The 20293-nt window shown below is 37.2% G+C and overlaps 1 protein-coding gene across 2 annotated transcripts in view; it reads left to right on the top strand.

The window, feature by feature from the left end:
• The window catches only part of LOC144967417 (uncharacterized), a 28286-nt gene extending 9943 nt beyond the window's left edge, over window positions 1-18343 (top strand). For both annotated transcript variants that reach the window (XM_078904587.1, XM_078904586.1), the window contains exons 3-5: window positions 10270-10545; window positions 11597-12215; window positions 13831-18343. In XM_078904587.1, coding sequence (XP_078760713.1) covers window positions 10270-10545; window positions 11597-12215; window positions 13831-16688 — 3753 coding nt within the window. In that variant the 3' untranslated portion in view covers window positions 16689-18343. The remainder of the gene's footprint in view (window positions 1-10269; window positions 10546-11596; window positions 12216-13830) is intronic.
• The last annotated feature ends 1950 nt before the right edge of the window (window positions 18344-20293 follow it).

Genomic DNA, 20293 nt, shown 5'->3' with positions numbered 1-20293 from the left:
TACGGGGTTACGGTGTAAAAATCTGTGGACAAATATTTTGATAGGTTAATAAATACTTCCAGATTGGATGGCCGGCTGGTAGGCATGTACTGAAGATGGTTATGATTGGACCTCAACCATAGCTTTTTTTCAAGTACATGCCGGTTACCCGAACACTAGTTGGTCTCACAGATTATGAGCATTTACTCAACATTTAAACACTGGCAAGTATGTGTGTGTGTGGGGGGGGGGGGGGGGGGGGGGGGGGTTGACGAGAGTTGGGAAGAATATGTTGTTATAAATACTCGAACTGGCTGACGCGGTTGCTCGGCATATATTTCCAGTGGCTATGACCCCAGCGTGTCCGAAATTTGTCACGTGACCATATACACCGGTTTTGTCGTCGTGTTTTTTTGTTTTTTTTTGGGACCTCTGCCAACAGCTGGTGGTGAATCGTGTGGTAGATCAATGGATGTTGTATGATACAGTTTTTATACGTGTGTTATGAATAAGTCGAGGTTACAGATAAATGGGATAACACACATTGAGAAAATGCTTTGATAGGTAAAGCCCCTTTGATACCATTTTATTTAATATTATAGCCCATTTAAACGTTCCATGGATTAAAGAGTAGATTTTTGACCAATCAAAACATAGAAAGTGTGACACACCTTCACACTTGCTCGGACAAACTTTTTAAAATTTTTTATAAACAATAACGTGAATGAAATAGACCTCTCTCTGATCATTGTTATTGTTTTTATACCGCCAAATGGGTGACTAGTTGTCATATGATTTTCTCGATCATATTATAAACATTTAAGTTGGCACATATTTTCTGTGTTGGTTCTATTGGTCAAGCGGTAGAACAGTGTGGGTATTTTATTTAGTCACATGTCATCGATAGTAAAACCTGTGGAGATCGCTATGTTTACCAATCACTGCGATTGTTTACATTATGACGACTGTCCGAGAGGCGTGGTTATCTGAGTGTCTATTCATTTTGCGGCTATGTAGTCTTGTGGTATGACACTCGCTTTCGGATCGGAAGGTCCTTGGAAAAGGCTCTTTACTCATATTTTCTCACTGTACTCAGGTGTAAAATGAGTACCTGGTGTTAACAGCGTTATGTCTGTGGGGGAAAAAATGCAATATCACCTTACAGGCGTCATGCCTCATTCTACATGTTACGTGTTGCTGTTGGTATAGGACACCTCGTAAAGCGCTATGAGCACGTTTTATGGTTATAAAAGCTCATGAATGGCCGAGCGGATATCCAGAAAGTAAAAAATGAGTCGTTGTTAGAAGTGCTCAAGGCAACAAATGATTCAATTGGTGGAGCTGATTACAATTCACAATTAACTCTTTTTCCCCAGTGATCTTCGTCTTCTTTTTAATGACGATTAAAAAATAATAATTTTGGTTAGCACCAGGCTATGAGTTAACGAAGGCTACGAATAGATAGTATGCGCTTAGCTAAGAAGTTCATAACATTGCCATCCGGAAGTATAACGGACCAACACACAAAACTGTATGTATCCATGGACGTTTATAGTCTGGTTAATACAGTTCAGTGAGCATTACTCACAAACGCGGATGGCAAAAAACAATAACAAAGACCTGAGTGACGTCATCTTCGAACTATATATTGAAAGGAAGGCGAAAATGTCTGAAATTGATGCTTTGCGTTTGGTTGAAATGCTCACAACATCCATAACAAAGACCTGAGTGACGTCATCTTCAAACTATCTATAGCTTAGTTCACTTGACCTTCTCTCCACCGTCCACATCAGTCGTATTCGTTACCCGCCGCCTCATAACGGTATGGTGTCGGGGTAGTTTTGATGCAGTATAGATAATATGCGCTTGGCTAAGAAGCTCATAACATTGCCATCCGGAAGTATAACGGACCAACACACAAAACTGTGTGTATCCATGAACGTTTGTAGTCGGGTTAATACAGTTCAGTGAGCATTACTCACAAACGCGGATGGCAAAAAACAATAACAAAGACCTGAGTGACGTCATCTACGAACTATCTATATTGAAAGGTCGGCGAAAATGTCTGAAATTGATGCTTTGCGTTTGGTTGAAATACTCACAACATCCGCCAACCGGATATCACGCACTCAACATGTAACCTTGAACGTTTATAGTCTGATTGATATCATTTAGTGAGAACTAATCATGAAGTTGGCTGTCTAAAAACAATAACAAGGTGCTCTGTGACGTCAGTTTAGTTTCTTCTATAATTTATACGGTTTGTTGAGGACTATAGATGTATGTTATTCAAGTGACGAAACCTCAAGTGTCGTATGTTTCTTGTCATTACATTTTGAAAAGGGCTGTATATTTAGCATCTTGTATTGTTTTTACCGACATTAGACGGTTCTGAGTCGGTGGGTCACACACTGTGTTGTTGATTATGGAGTGTTGAATGTGATACGCGTGTTATTAATGTCAGTTTGGGCAGGTCACTAAAAGGACGGTAAATAGGAAAAAAAAAAGAAAAAAGACTAGCCCGCTTTGCCGGCCAGGGTGATAGTTATTGATTTATTTTTATTATTATTTAACCCAACCTTATTTGATCGGATAAAAGAACAAGGTTACTCGGACCATAGCCTTAGTTAACGTATGTAGCCTGACACTCTCATACTGGAAGAAAAAAAACAACAAACAACATATTTTAAAGTTTGGCCATAAAACTCATCCTTCAAATATCGATCGATTTAAATGACCCCCATCTTGGCAAAAATAAAACAAAGAAGAAAAAACAACTTTCAAACCTTGGACTTCGCGAAGTCCCAGGTTTGAGATTTGATTTTGTTTTTTCCAAGATGGGGGTCATTTAAATCGATCGATATTTGAAGGACGAGTATTCTGGCCAAATTTTAAATCGATAGCTCACAACTTTGTCATTCGGAAGTATTACGGACCAACACACACAACTAACCTTAAACGTTTATAGTCTGGTTTACGTCTCGGATATGAATGAAAGAAATCCATTTTATCCATCACATCTCGCCTCGCCAAAATTAGAAAACGCCCATAATGTGCTTCTCTCTCTCTCTCTCTCTCTCTCTCTCTCTCTCTCTCTCTCTCTCTCTCTCTCTCTCTCTCTCTCTCTCTCTCTCTCTCTCTCCCCCTTCTTTGGTCAAATGCCCCCCCCCCTCCCTTCCCCATCCTTTCTATTCAAGTTTGGTCAAGTGCACCCCCCCCCCCTTTTTTTTTTTCTTTTTTCTTTCTTTCTCGCAAGTGATATGACCTAAAATTGTCGCAAGGACGCCTTCAAACGTTTAAAGCTATGCTAGGCTTTCAAGGCGACTGTTGTTTCTCGTGTTTCCTTTCAGTCAGCCATTTAAATAAGTTTGATCTGAGTCTGAGCAAAGACCACCATCATCATAGCTTGTCGCTCCGAACACCGAACCCACTCCACATTTCTAGGGAGCAGACTCTTAGGCCAAGTTCAGTACAGCTGGGCGCGTCCTGGTATTCTCTAAGGATGTGCTTCATCGTCTGCTCTGGGCATCCACATGTACACAAGCTATTGTCAGCCAGCCCCCACTTTTTCATGCTTCCAGCTGTTCTCCCGAGTTTTGCCCGTGCTCTGTTCAGTGTTAACCATTCATTCCTGGGGAGCTCAGTTCCGTAGGACAGTTCTTCTCTCGGATGTTCAAGGCTTCATTTGTATGATTGTTCCACTCCCTCCATGTGGAACGTTTGTATTCAGCTACATGATCAGGGCTGAGCAAAGATAAGGTGCCTGTTGTGTTAAAATGACTCGTTTTACCGCGTAAATGATTAACGCGTTGAAAAATGACACCTGTGATAGGGATACGAAGACGCGCCCTACATTTTGCGTTTCTATGCAGTCTATCGCAGTTTTATTTGGGCCAGCTTGCATGTCTCATATTATGGCTGTTGCTGGATTTCCGAGAAAAAATGGGGATTCCAGGAATCCGTTAAAGGAGAGAGAGAGAGAGAGAGAGAGAGAGAGAGAGAGAGAGAGAGAGAGAGAGAGAGAGAGAGAGAGAGATTAGCGCTTATCTACGTCGAATCCTTGTCTAATACCTTTGACGTAACTTTTATTATTATTAATATTATTATTATTATTATTATTATTATTAGTATTATTATTTCATCTTATTTCATCTTATTTCGCGATTTGTTGATTGAAGACCTATCCTTCGCTTAATATTATATAAAGCGTTGTATGATGATTTAGAATTACAAAGAGGCATCAAAAATAATAAACCATCCTGTTGATGAAGTAGAAAGAATTCATGGAAAAGCAATAGAAAGGAAAGCATTCTCAATTACCAACAATAAAAAAAATATTTTATACCATGAATTTGGTCTTTTGCCATCTGGGAGAAGTTTTTGTCAGATTAAATGTGGAACTAACAAGTATAAATCAACGTTCATTCTATCAGCAATAAAAATGTTGAATATTTCATATGGTACAGCAAAACCAAGGATTCATGCGTTGACTGATTGACTGATTAATTTGTTTAATGTTAGGCTAGATGAAGTGACCAATTGATAATGATGATAATATTTGGTGTTGAATTGCCAAGAATGTAACGAATTGAAAATGAAATGAATATGTTAATGTTGTGTATGTCGCATGCGTTAAAGAAAGAGAGGAAGAGAGAGAGGGAGAGAGAGAGAGAGAGAGCGGAGAGAGAGAAGAGAGAGAGAGAGAGAGAGAGAGAGAGAGAGAGAGAGAGAAGAGAGAGAGAGAGGAGAGGAGGAATGGGTAGGAGTGAGGTGTCTGTTCAATGTTATAGTTATCATATAACGTTATGACAAGTGTAACTAAATGACAAATTGCCATATTTATGGACAATAAAGATCTATTATTATTATTATTATTATTATTATTATTATTATTATTATTATCAGTAGTAGTAGTAGTGGTAGTAGTAGTAGTAGTAGTAGTAGTAGTAGTAGTAGTAGTAGTAGTATCATTTTTATTGTTGTTGCTGTTGTTGTTATTATTATTAAACCATGTTGAATTGATAATTCATTATAAGAGTTAAAACTTGGCTTTTTGGGTCGATAGGGTCTTTCTTACCCATTCAATTTCGTTTTGTTTGTTTGTTTTTTTTGTTTTTTTTTTTTGTTTTACTTTACTATAACTATAATATTATTTTGTTTGTTTGTGGCGTGTAGTACTCGAAGCATGTTTGCACGTGTAGTCAAGAGCCGGGAAAAAGGGGATTCTTGGAATTTTGTCATTCAAAAGCGACGGCAGAGCACTTAAATAGCGCTTATCTGCGTTGAGTTGTTCAATTAGCTTCGACGTAATTATTATTATTTTCGCCTCTCGTCTTTCATCGTACCGCGTACGCAGACTTGGCCCTTAAAAAAAAAAGGGGGGGGGGGGGGGGGGGGGGGAGATTGGTCTAATTCAGAGTAATTATCCAAAATTTTGGAGAAAAGTGATAAAGAGCATTGTATTGTTTCCTCATAAATGGGATATAATACGACGTGTGTGTGAGTTTGTGTGTGTGTGTGTATACTCGAAACAATATTGTAGAAGTTGATCATAATTATACTTGAAATATTTTATATATATATATATATATATATATATATATATATATATATATATATATATATATATATATATATATATATATATATAATATGCAGGTCTGACCTCCAAACTCTCTTATAGGACTAGTTTAACATCGCCGAAGTCCCGGGTTTGAGAGTTTAAGCCAAAGTGAGTAATTATCAGAGTAATTATCCAAAATTTTGGAGAAAAGTGATAAAGAGCATTGTATTGTTTCCTCATAAATGGGATATAATACGACGTGTGTGTGAGTTTGTGTGTGTGTGTGTGTATACTCGAAACAATATTGTAGAAGTTGATCATAATTATACTTGAAATATTTTATATATATATATATATATATATATATATATATATATATATATATATATATATATATATATATATATATATATATATATATATATAATATGCAGGTCTGACCTCCAAACTCTCTTATAGGACTAGTTTAACATCGCCGAAGTCCCGGGTTTGAGAGTTTAAGCCAAAGTGAGGGTCGTTTCAATCAATCGATATCTGATGGACGAGTTTTCTTGCCAAATTTCTAAAATATGTGTTTTTACCAGAGTACGGGAGCATACGTGATAATATTATTATGTAGAGATAGAAATTCGGTTTTGTTTTATCCATTTTGACACGTTTAGGATAGAAATAATTTTCCCGAGAATATAATATTATAGTTTGTTAACATTTGCTGTTGACACGTGTAGCATAGAAATAATTTTCCCCGAGAATATATTATAGTTTGTTAACATTTGCTGGCCGATGTATTGTCGAAGCGGATTGTTTTCCATAGGAAGACTAACCATATTGGTGCATTGCGTTTTGTTGTTTTTAAAAAAAAAAAAAATACAGCACCCGCCAGCCGGATAGAGATAGATTGAAGTTGACGTCACTCAGGTCTTTGTTTTTGCTTTTTTGCCATCTTTTTTTTTATGAGTAATTCTCACTTAACTGTATTAACCAGACTATAAACGTTCAGAGTTACACATAGTTTTGTGTGTTGGTTCGTTATACTTCCGGATGGCAATGTTGTGAGCTTCTCAGCCAAGCGCCTACTTTCTATAACGCACCGACACAAAAGCCAATGTTTAACTTTCTGATGAAGAGATACATCTATCACGTATATCTCCCATATTTAAAATATTTGGTCCTCTTTGGTATCGGGATATAGGATTCAATAGTCTGATATCACATCCGCCCAGCAACGAGCACCTTGGTTCTAAACAAAGGAAATCGGTACTTTTTATTCATAATTCTGGCTAGAACTTTTTCACATGTCGTATGATCAAAATGTATAAAAGTCAAAACATGATCAGATTTATAATGTTTTTCTCCTCTGGGTATACCCTTTTATGCTCGTCTGAGAAGTATTTATCCGGGCGTCCGCCATTGTTCCGATAGTTTAGAACCAGTTACTATGTTACTATGCGTCATTACGAGGGAAGGGTCACGTCACGACTGTTGAAGCCTATTGTAAGCCTGCTACCTAGTTATGGGTATGCAGGCTATCAATGTTTGTCGAATTCGCCGCGCACCAAGTACACACTTCTAACACTTACCCAGAACTCATTGACCCATTCATCGAGTGCAAGGAGGTCATATTGGAGGTCGTCTCGGCTATAATAATAATATTGTATAATCGCCTAGTGTTATAGTCTATAATGTGTATCACGTTAGAGCTGGAGCCGTCACAAAATCAATATTAACAAGTTAACGAAATCGACGTCGAACGACGAGAAAGAATCTGTCCTCTTACGTCACCACAGGACGCCGGGTGCAAGTAACATTAGTAAGTAGTTGTTGGTGACATAAGAGGACATATCCCGTCTTTCTAGCTCGTCGTCCGTCGTTTCACGTCGATTTCGTTAACTTACTATTGATGTCATCTTGACTTAAATTTCGTTTATCAGGATGTCACATAATTGCCACTTTCAGACCTGGCGACCATTACGAGAAATTGAAATTCGTAGAATTATGACACTTTAACTCCAATTTCAGAACTTCATGAGCATCTCTTTGTCATTTAAAAACTTATTGAAAATGAAGGGTGATGCCAAGCTACATAATTTTAGGTATTTTGTAATGGTAAATGGTTGATTTTTAAGGTTAATTGTGGAGACTACCCTTTTTGCCTCCTAAAAAATTAAGAATTTTAAAATTTTCAAGTAGACAGACAGGTCTGTTATTTAACGGTCTTGTTAAAAATGGATAGTCCCAATAGATTTATACAGAAAAGATGTTCAACGGGCGTCTTTTTACGTGAAAAACCGAAGGTGGTGAATTCCTCTGTGAAGACAGTTGTGTCAGTGCGGTAAATTGCTTCTTTCCTATCTTTTATCGAGTTAACTGCCGTACTCTGGGAAAACACTATTTAAAAAAAGGCCTTCAGTTATCGACGATTTAAATGACCCTCATCTTGGCAAACATTCTCAAACCTAGGACCTCGCAAATAGGCGGCGTTCAGTTGAAAAAAATAATGCTCAACGTTGATCATGTTATTTTATATTTATTGTTGTCTCACATTATAAATACGCTTTGGCAAAGTTAATTTGTTGCCATTAAAAAAAAAAAAATCTTGGCCCACTTTTATTTGAAGAGAAATCATTTTTAGAAGATTAATAAATAATAATAATGATAATAATATTAAAATAATGATGATCATGATGATGATGATAAAAATAACAATAATAATGATAATAATAATAATAATAATAATAATAATAATAATAATAATAATAATAATAATAATAATAATAATAATAATAATAATAATAATCATCATCATCATAATCATAATAATAATCTTAATAAAAATAATAATATCTTTATTGTCCATGAAGGCAATTTTTTATTTGGTTACAGTATATACATAATATACGCAAAGATACATAAATAAAACAAAAAGTGCAAAACCACACACACACACACATACACACGCGCGCACACACACACACACACACACACACACACACACAAACACACACTCACAGACTCACACCTAAATAGACTTCTAAAAGGCGTATCATCATGATTACATGATTCTCCCTAAAAAGGTTTATATGTAACTATGCTGTTTTTTTTTAAAATTCACATAAAGTGAGTTAAAAAAAAAATACAGAATCGCACTCACATGTTTTGGAATAGACTGGGTGTTGATGCTGATTCACAAATAGTGTTATCTCAATTGTTTTGAATCATTCAACAGACATCCTTGAATTGTTATCAGTAATATCAACCAATTATTGTTTTGTTTTCAGTTTTTGTTTTGTTTTGAGTTCTATTTAACATGGGTTACCTGTGGGAATTGTCGCTATCAAAGTTTTTTTAATTTTAAACTGAAAAACCAAAGTAACAAGTCTGCTCTGCTGATCTGATCTGCAATTTTCTCCTCCCACGTATGCTACTTTCAATTTCACTTTATTTAAAAAAGAGACACTAAGAAAAGGAGAGAGAAAAGTCTTGATTTGGAAACAAAGTTTTGAACAATTTTTCCTTATTTGACCTTAGACTAAGCTGTCTGAGAATTAAGACGGAAAATGCTCGACTATTTATAACATCAACCTGCTTTTTTATGTTTACATCTTAACTGCAATGTTTGCTTTGCTCATTTACAGCCACAAAACTCATGGAATTAATCCAGATTACTGTCGCATGAAATGGGCACTAGTAATTCTGAAAGGTTTAATACAATGTCAGGCGAGGTCAAAATAACTTGACTCCGGATCGGACTTACTGCCCTCACTCACCGTTTCCTTCTGGAAAGGGATGAAAAGCCCCTATGGGGAAGCTGCAACTGTGACCTCACAGTTCGACATATTTTGATAGAATGTACACAGTTAGAACAGATAAGGTCACAACATTATGAAACCAGAGACTTGAAGTCTCTGTTCTAGTCAGTCGATCCGCTTACAATTTAAAAGTATCTGCAGGAATGTGAACTCCTGCAGAAATTGTAAATAAACATTTTTAAATAGCAAACATGTAACTATTATGGTTTTATAACATTTTATTACATCAGTATTAATGCAATTGAACAGCTATGGCCTCTCAAAGCCGATCAAAATTTATAAAAGCTTGAAACGGGCGCTTAAATGACCTAAAAGTGTTGAAAGTGCCGTTTACACCCAAAAACAAATACAGTGTCAGGAAAAGTAACATTATCCAATTGTAAAAAAAACCCAGATAGATTTAGATTCTAGATCTGTCACCTTATACCCCAAACCCATTGTCATGGTATTTCTTGCCATGGAGATACAGATAAAGGGAGTAAATCTGACTCATGAATGAACAACACATGTTGTTCATTCATGAGTCAGATTTACTCCCTTTATCTTTATCTCCATTTTAAAGTTTATTGACTCATTTATGCACTTCTTTTTATTATTTCTTGCCACTGTGATGACAGCACCGTTCTAGGTGGGGTTCCTTACCTCCCATAGTGGGCAGGGAGGCACTTACTGTGTCTTCTATCCCCCTATATCTTACCTTTTCTTTGGTGCCTTAATTGTAATTCTAGTACTGTTTACTATCCCATTTTCTTCCTTTTTACTGGCGTGGATATGACCTTAATGTGTTGCAAGTGCTGTAAAACCCTTTAAACCCCCCCCCCCCCCCCCCCCCCCCCCCCCCCCAAAAACAGCCCCGTTGTTTTGTTTTTTAAAAAAAACAAAGCAAATCGTTTTGAATTGTTACTTTTGTCATTTCAGATAACTATGGATATGAATGGAAATGAGCTGCTGATCGTCAGTCGTGACCAGGTGACCCGTGTGTTTGGGCCACCTGTGGAGCCCATAAGTTTGACCCTGGACCCCTCAGGGAAATGTCTCTTGCACATCCCATTCCGTGCAGTCCAACACGTGCCTCTCACCAAGACCAAGACCGGGCATCTGGAGTTGATTTCTCTCCATGCCCTGCTACAGATGGTATCTGGGAAAGGATTCTGTTTCTGTCCTGGAATCCCCACCTCAGTCCTGGCCGGTCGGGTAATGATATGCAGTGTTTTTATTTTTATAAGATGTTGCAATTAATATGCCACCTGGAGAGTCTCTGCCTCATTCTTTGCTGGTTGGATAATGAGTAATGATATGCAGTGATCTTTTAAAATAAGATGTTACAATGAATGACCTGGAATTCCTGCCACATTGGTCAGGAAATGAGCAGTTATTAACATTTTAAAAAGAATTAAGCATTTATATAGCGCAAATATTCACTAAACGTGCTCAAAGCGCTTTACAAGGGTCCCTGACCAACAGCAACATTTAGGACGGGAGAGGAGGCCTTTTAGGCGTTATTAAACTTTTTTTTGGACAGTGAAAACACTGTTATCGGCCAGGTACTCATTTTACACCTGAGTGCGGTGAGAGAATGTGAGTAAAGAGCTTTCTGCAAAGACTCAATATGCGCCGAGCAAGGCTCAAACCCACGACCTTCCAATCCGAAAGACCACATAGCCGCACATTATTATATATTCAGTGATTTTTTTTATACCTTGTTACAATATGATATGTCTATACTGTGAATATAAAATCTGTTTTAAAGGGATTGAAATGGTGGAAAAGTAGTGAAAATGGGTTGTTTGTTTTTTCACTCGCTAATGGGTCAATCTCTTTCTAAATTGTACAAATTTTTCAGTTGTGATATATTTTATAAAAAGCTTGAAATTTCGCATAATACGTTCATAAAGATATGTTTTTGTTGAAAAAAGTTGAAATTTTGCTAAGAAAATGGAGATTTTTTTTCTCTCTTCATTTTTGTTGTTGTTGCCTGTGGCCGCGATTCTCTTTTTTACTTATATTTATTTTCTTTTTCTCTTTCTTTCTTTTCTGTTTCTTACTATATTTTTTCAGCTTATCTCATTTTTTCTTACGACTTTTTTTCCCTCCTTATTTTCTATGCACATATTGGATTCTCTTTTTTTTTTCTTTTCTTGCTTATTCCTCAGTTGTTTTTTTTTTTATGTACACATGTATTTGTGTTGCTTATTGATTGAATATTTTGCCAGTTTAAGACGGTTTATTTATTTTTTTTTTCCAGGCTTGTGGTAAATTTGTCATAATGCATCGTACTCCATTCAAACGCTTCAATGCTGCTGGTTGTCCAGTCTACTTTAAATTCCCAAAATTCATGGACCCCAACAAGGTGAACCAACTCCCAATCAGATCGTTATGTCCTCGTTGCAGGCAAGTGACCAAGTGGGCACAGACCTTACCTGTATCAAAAAACATCATCATCCGTCCATTCACTATCAATCCCACCCCTCCAAATCAGGTTTTGTACCCAATCCCCGTTGACAACAAAAGATTCCTTGTAAAGAACTCGAATATGCCAGTTGAAAATGTTGATAAGTCTCCGACCAAAACAGCTCCTAGCTTAGAAAAGCAAGGAATGTTCTCATCGGCACCTTTACCTTTGACTGTTTTAGAAGGCAGCAATGTTAATTACTCATCAGATGCACCCAAGTCTGGGAAAAATTCACCAAGATGCGATAGCAACACGTTTCACGTGTCAGTGGTGAAGAAAAAGGGAGGATTAAACAGTGACAAGCTTCAGGCAGTGAGTGACTCTTTACGGCAGTTGTTGAGGCAGCGGTCTGCAATCAGAGAGGGTCTATCGGATGGGACAGCAGTAGATGGGGGAGGTCAACATAAAGGCGGTAAGTTGTAATTTTTTTATTTTTCAAATCTTCGATTTTCAAATATCATGATCCACATCGCAATCTTACTTTTGCAGTTTTGTGCCTGTATTTAAAAAAAAAGGATTTCAGTAAACTGACTATTGGCAAAAGACTCTCTTTTTGATGCCCCCCTCAACACAAACACACTCACACACACACACACACACGCCTTTGCAGGAAATAATCTTTCTTCCTTCCTCATTTGCAAGATACAATCAGTGTTGCCAATCTTATGTAAAAAAAAAAAAAAACCTATTCTTACTCATATTTGCTCACTGTACGCTTTCTGCTGAAGAGTTTTTGCATTGTTCAGTTTCCGTAGATTAAACACTCATACACTGTTTTAGTGTAAACACTTCGCTTTATTATATGACCCGGAAGTTCATGTTGGGAGTTAAATAAAATATTATCTGGCAGGGTCATATCTGATTTATACATTGATTCTGGAAATGGATACTATTTATATTGTCTATAAAGAGTAAATTTATTCATTAATTTAGATACCAATGATAATATTTCAAGTATAATCTTGTTGCTCATCATCAGAATAAGAGTTTTTTTTTTAATGGTTTTCAGGATTGTTCAGTTTTCCATCAAAATGTTATTCAGTTTGTCTCTCTGTTGTACACATTGACATGGGTCAATGGGTCAGGGTTGGCAGCTCTGCACAGTACATATTCCAAGTTCATTTAGGTCTTTCGTTCTTTTAAAAAAATGTTCAAAGGTCTAATCCCTCTATTTTCTTGGTGTGATGTATTCTCATTTAATTTCACAGATTTTATCGTCACAAATTTCTCACCAAATCTCAGGATGAATGAGTCACAGTCAAGTGAAAGGCTGTTGTTTGTTGTCTTCCATGTTTTCTGGATTTCTGTTTACACTACAAGCGAAATACTACAAAACTGTTTAACTCACTTCAACATTTAAAATAATGATATTAAAAGCTTAAGTGAATGACATAATCCACTTGTCTGTCAACATAACCCTTTATTAAAAGGAAGTTTTTAATAAACGACTGAAACTGAAATAGAATTATTTAAGTCGTGTCTTATTCAAGTCAGTGGAGTCTCCGACAGGCAAATGTGTTGTGCCTTTAGATCCCTTGCCTTATTTTGATTGGTGTCAAATGGGAATAAGATTAGGTGACATCCACAGCTCTGCTTTCCATTAAGCTGTCCTGGTTTGATGCCTTCCGCAGCAGCCTCTTAAATTATCAAATTTACAAGCCCTTGCTTTCACTCAAGTGATCAACATTTTTATTTCATGTATAGCCGAAAAATGAATGTCAAGAGAGAGATAGAAAAAAACCCCAATAGCATTGGGGAATGATTGTGAAATTATATCACTACATCTTTGTGATAAAACTTGTTTTGTGGGTTTGCTTTGTGTTTGTTAGTTGTCATGGTGTTTTCTTATGATTCTGTAATTTAAAAAAATAAATTTCTGAAGGGGGAAGGGAGTTAAAGGCAAATATGCTTTTGTATTTAAAAAAATAACTGATGTGAGAGTTCTGTAAAAATTTCAGTTTTTATACATGTATCAATATTATTACTCAGTCTAGTTAATATTGAATTTCTTCTTTTTATCAATCCAGAAAAATCCCCTGCGTCCTCTAGACCGAGATCTCCAAGAAGTGTCAAGTCAAAGAAAAATGTTTGTCGAATTTGCCAGAAACAGTTCTCATCCAATCTCAGACTATCAAAACACGTCCAGCGACATGAAGGAAATTTACCAAATTTATCTCAAGTTTTGCGTAAAAAAATTAAAAGACGAAAAACTTCAGCGGCTGTTTTGAATGGTCTCTTGCAGAGATTTTCCTGCAATTCATTAAATGTCAAAAGGAAGAACAGTGTGATTTCTGAGTGGCACCTGCAGCTAATGTTGAATTCTTTAGATGATTTGTTATCAAATGAGACAAACAGTAGGGAGGATTCTGGTCGAGGTAAAACGAGCAAAGCAGCACCAGAAAAAAGGAGAAACAAAGGAAAGAGGAAAGCTGAAGAGCCTGCCGCTCCTCATTTTGCTGAAAATACCTCAATCCGACCAACTGTGCACAGGTCGGGTTCTGGTTTAGCTGCTGTTCAGACATTGTTAAGTGCAGCTCAAATGGCTGATGATGACGCAAAGACTCATGATTTAGGCAAAAATATCAATTTTAATATTCAAAATGGCCACTTAACTGAATTTCCCAGTACAGATAATTTTTCAAAAAGAGATGCTGATTCACCCTCTCATGCCAAGAAAGCACGACAGAGTGTGCGACTAGCTTCAAAAAGAGCAGGCAAAAAATCGAAGCTTGGCAACAAAGCTGCAGAGGCTGTGGAGGGAACTGATCTGTCATTGCATGAGCAAACTACCAGTCCTGGCCATCATCCATCTGATGAAGCCTTGACGAATCTCAATCTCCTCTCCACTGTCAGTCTTCAGGCAGAACTGAGAGATAGCAGGGGCAGTCCTGGACTTCAGCTTCTGTCTTCTGCTAGCAATTTGGAGAAGAAAATGAACAAAGCACATATCCCAATAGGCAATGAACATCGTCCGTTTGCCAAGTCACCTTCTTCAGCCCCATCACTACAAACGGGTGTGGGTAAGAGAACAAATATCCAGCACCAGATTCCAACCACTGTTGTACCCATAGAAGACGTCAGAGCCAGTAAGAAGAATGCACCACCCTCAATGCCACCTTTAATTCTCAGTACTGCCGGCATAGTTGTGAATCAGTCTCCACATTCATCAGCTTCATCCTCTCCTTTGATTTCCTTGACTCCTGCAACTGCGTGTGCTTTACCTATTCTTCAGCAGCTTCAGAAAAATATCACAAACAGCCATGCTAGTGCTACAACTTCCAGTGGGAATCACCTACCTCATGAAGATGTTTTGGGTTCCAATTGTGGAGCCATGGACTTATCCAAACCGAAGTCTTTTCAATCTATCGCAGAAACTTCCAACAGTGCTAAGACTCCACCAACATCTAAGGATTCTACAGACGTTCTGAGACATTTCATGATGATCAAACCCGTCAGTTTGCCTGAAAAACCGCAGGTGGCCAAGCCGGACCCCAATCATGACCCTCGAATCAGATTGTTGAGCTCCAAGGAGGCAGATGACTCCCTTCAGGCCAGGATGTTTGCTAGTGCTAAGAATTATAAAGTAGACCCAAATAAACTAATTGCCACAGGTCACATACCAACGGGTGTTTCCTCCTCTCAATTGCATGCGCCTCTTGTCCCTGGCAAACTGGGCAAGGGAAAAGATAAATTGAATCTGCCATCTCAGTTGAATGAGAAGAGCGAGATCCAATGTGGATACAAATGGAGTGGGTCAGGTGGCTTAGTGAAGGAGAGGACCCAGCTGGTGAGAGAGCTGGTGCCTTCTGTTGTCATGGCCAATATTCTAAGCGGAACTGTCCCAACTTCTGGGTTACCTAAAATGGATGACCCAATATCAGCACCTATGCAAAATGTCACCAAGTCAAGACTTCCTGACAAACAGCAGCAACAGCAAGAGTCTCCACTTTTGGCCAAGTCTTCCCAACCTCCAGTTCCCATCACTGGCAAAAATTCACCATCAGCTCATCATATCACTTTAAAACCCAGAGAAGCTCCTGTTCGTCCTAAAACACCTCAATACGTCCTAAATCTCAGTAAGAATCGAAATGACCCAGACACCCAGCCTCCTATTCCTGCATCAGTTCAGTTACACAGCAAGACAGGCCCAGTCCCTTTCCCAACCAGCGTCCTCAAAACATCCCTCCTCAACACACCCTCTGTTCTAATCCCAACGTCTATCTATCATAAGCCACCAGTTCAAAATTCTGTTCAAGGCAGTGTGATTAAAAAGCTTGGCATGACTCCATCTGTGATGGCACCTCTCGGCAACACAGTTCTGGCCACTGTGCCAAACACCATTCTTCAAACTGGCCAACCAGCTCCTACCTCAACCCTAGCAACTATTCTCCGTCATCCATCAAAAATAGTCGGATCCCACTCATTCTCTAAAACGTCTAACACAAGCTTTTCGGAAACAATTTCTTCAACTGCAGGCCCTATTAACTCCACCGCAACACCCAGCAATGTCGTGAGACTACATGCGATTAAAACAGAACCGTTTGAAATTTATGGCTCTGGTGGTAAGAAGTCAACCGTTGTGCCGGATGGCAACACAACTCTTATCAAAATAGAAAAACCAGGGAGTCCATCTCCATCATCGTCTAGCGAGCGTGATTTGTCAACCCCTCCAAATCTAGTAGTGGACATGGGATTAGAGAAAAATCCATCATCTGTCTCAGGGAACTCGACCAGTGGCAGGACTAATAATGATGCTGGAAATAAACCATCTGCAAAAGGAAAAGTGTCTATTGTCAACGCCCCATTGAAGTGTGAGTACTGTTCACAAGCCTTTCGTACCATCCGAGGCCATGATTATCATACATGTCCTAAAAAAGGCAGATGAACAATTATATTGTTTCCAATTTTTATCTTTCTCTTCTAATATTAAACAGACCATATTCAGATGATTTAATTTGACTTTGACCCCTTTAGTTAATTTAAAATGTCAACTTTCGATTAACGTCAATACAATTTTTTCATCATATTAGGATCGTGAAGTTAATCAGTGAATTGACACAAAGAAGTAGTAGCGATTTTAAAACTTGACAAAAATGGCAGATTTTAAAATTATTTTTCATCTAAAATAGTGTACCTGATGAGATTATGTTTTGTTTCTGTCCTTGCTGGAACTTAAATTTCTACAGAGCAAAGTTTGCTATGCAAAGGAAAACATACAAAACTATTAACCAAAATGACAAGATTCTCACTGTTCAGAAACATTGCTGAAGAGTGAACGTTTTCTAATTTTATTTATACATTGTGCTTATATACAGTTGAATTTGTAGGATTGCACAACACGTAAAATATTTGCTTCTGAGTTGTTTGGATATGAATGTTTATAAGTATTTATTGTAGGTGATTTTTTAAAAATTGATTTATTACATTATTTTGTAAATATGTATAAATATTTATTTTAAAATAGTGTTTTCTTTTTTAATATTCACAATTATCTCCTTTATCTTATTCTTTTTTGTTTGAGTGTGTGTAGTGTATGTGTATTCTATGGTGTTTTATTAACAACAACGATTAAGGAGCGAGGATATGTTTTTAAAAATTTTTCAGAGGTCATTCATTTAGTTTGGAAAAATGTGTTTGTTTATGAAATATGAAATTTCAGGATAGAATGCAGTGGAATACATTGAGATTTGAGGTAATTCATTCATGTTTGAAAGGCTTTGTGTGCTTTGTTCACTGAGCAGGTTTTTTTGACCTCCCATAGTGGGCCAAGAGGTCACTTTCTGTGTCATCTATCCCCCTATATCTGTTTTCCAACATGCTTTCTGTCTTTGTCTAGGATTGAGATAACTGAGTCCTGACCAGGGTGATTGGCTGAGAGGGATACGGTCGAATGTATAGCTAAAGTTTTGAGAGATTATTTTTTTCCCCTTGTAAATCATCTCTCTGTCATTATTATGTACTGTTATAAAAAAAATAAAATCCCCTTTATTCATCTCATAGGGGAATTTTTCTCTAGGGTCTTAACCCAGGCAACAGCCGCAGCGCAGCCCCGCAAATTGAGCTAGGGCGAGGTGACTTGCTTAAGGCTACACAACGCAGTGGCAGGCGATCGAACTTGGTACCTTCCGGGTATGAAGCAAAGACTGTACTACTGAGCCACGCTGCACCCTGTTATATTTGTTAGTTTGTATATGTTATGTTAACATTTGAATCTGTTCCTTCAAGTGAGATCCTGTGTTTGTGTCTGGATGAGACTTTAAGGTAATCTCAAGCTAAGTACACTGATAGTGTGTTCTTGGAATTTTCATCAGTTTCCTATTGGAACCAATTACACTTTGTATTACTTTTTCTCGTGTGCTTTCAATTGTAAATCTAGAATTTTTTTACTATCCCATTTTCTTCTTCTTTTAAAAAAAAACTGAAATGACCTAAATGTGTCGCAAGCGCGCGGTCAAACACTTTAAAAAACAAACAAGTGCTTTGTTCGTATAAGAATTCACCATTGTACATCACGTAAAATGAAAAAAAAAAAGAAGAAAACCAAGGAATGATTTGGAAGAAACCCTTGCTTCAAAGCTGTGATATCAAACATCAACAAAATTTAAATAATAGGGCACTAGAATAAAAGGACAGTACAATTTAAGGAATGTTTTGATTTAAAACATAACATTAGAGAAGACAAGTGTGATGTCAAAAGCCTGGTTCCTATCTCATTGGAAAGTGTAAAACTACTCTACCGGATTACTGAAGACATACCATACCTTGTGTAAATGATCTTCTGGTTTCAGAGTGATGGGTTGGGAGGATCTTACAGTGTCTTCTATCCCCCTATATCAGTTTTCCAACATGCTTTCTGTTTTTGTCTTGGAATGAGATTACTTGGTTTTGTTCTGGTCCTAGCTGGTCAAATGTATAGGTAGAGTTATGGGAGATGATATTTTTTGTCTTGTAAATTATCTCTCTGTTATACACTGTATTATTTTTGTTTCACACACACACACACACACACACACACACACTCACACACACACACACACACACACAACAATATATATATATATATATATATATATATATATTAGTTGTAAACATTTGAGTGTGTTCCTCTCAGTGTGGTCCAGTGCTGGTGTCAGGATGAGACATTTAAGTGATCTCAAACTAAGTACACTGATAGCGTGCTCTTGGAATCTACATCTGTTTCCTATTTGAACTAGTTCTCCTTTTTCTTACTTTTTCTTTGGTACTTTGATTGTAATTTTAGAACTTTTTACTCTCCCATTTTCTTCCTTTTACTGGTGCTGATATGACAAAAATGTGTTGCAAGCGCTGTAAAACCCTTAGAAAGAAAAAAAAAACCAAATATCTTATTTTATACTCTATATGCTGGTCGTCAATAAGGATCATCCATCCTCGCTCTTTTATGTCTTGTAATTCTTAGAGTCTGCCTATACAACCTGTAACTAAAACAGTTATGCAATATGTAACCTACTCATTGTTAGTCCTCAGAACGACTGGCTGGTTACATACATACACACTTCCAAAGATTTAGGATTCAAAAAGTAGAACGTGTGATGTCACGGCTTTTCTTCCCTATTCGTAAGCCATAAGTTCTGGGTGAGGTTCCTGACCTCCAATTGTGGGCAGGGAGGTACTTACTGTCTTTTATCCGTCTATATCTGTTTTCCAACTTGCTTTCTTTCTTTGTCTTGGAATGAGATTATTTGGTTTTGTCCTGGCCCAGGCCAGATCCCTGACTGAGAGGGAAGCAGTCAAATGTATAGTTAGTTTTGAGAGATGATATTTTCTTCCTTGTAAATCATCTCTCTGTTATGCACTGTTTTATGTTTTGTTTATATATCATATCTGATTTGTAAACTTTTGAGTGTATTCCTCTTAGTAGGGCCTGTGCTTGTGTCTGGATGAGACTTTTAGGTGATCTCAAACTAAGTACTTTGATAGTGTGCTCTTGGAATCTACATGTTTCCTATATGAACCAATTCCTCTTTGTCTTACCATTTCTTGGGTGCTTTGATTGTAATTCTAGAACGATTTACTATCCCATTTTCTTCCTGATATGACCTAAATGTGTTGCAAGCGCTGTAAAACCAACCCTTAACTCTCTCGAGTTAACCCTCATTGAAAATCGAACAAATTTGTTCGATTTTCCATGCATATGAACTCAAGAGAGAGTTAAAAACAATAAAGGCATAAGCTATTATCCATTCATGTAGTAAAGCTTTATCCAGTGCTCTCTTCCATATTATATTGATATAATCAAGGTTGCCCATTTTCCGTATATTTACAGAATTCACTATGTTATAAACCCTCAGTTTATTTTCAACTCACCTTCTTGGTAAAAAATCAAATTGTTTGCTTAAAAGTTCAGTAATTTTTTGCCTCCTGAATTGGCAACCCTGTATAATCCTAAATCCCAATGAATTCATTTTGTCGTATTACAACTTAAACCTCAGACTAATATATATATATATC

The sequence above is a fragment of the Berghia stephanieae genome, chromosome 3 (assembly GCF_034508935.2).
Source record: "Berghia stephanieae isolate SIO BIC M18660-M18661 chromosome 3, UCSD_Bste_1.3, whole genome shotgun sequence".
NCBI lineage: Eukaryota > Metazoa > Mollusca > Gastropoda > Nudibranchia > Aeolidiidae > Berghia > Berghia stephanieae.
The sequence above is the reverse complement of the archived record's forward strand: the minus strand, read 5'-3'. Positions and strand labels throughout refer to the sequence as shown.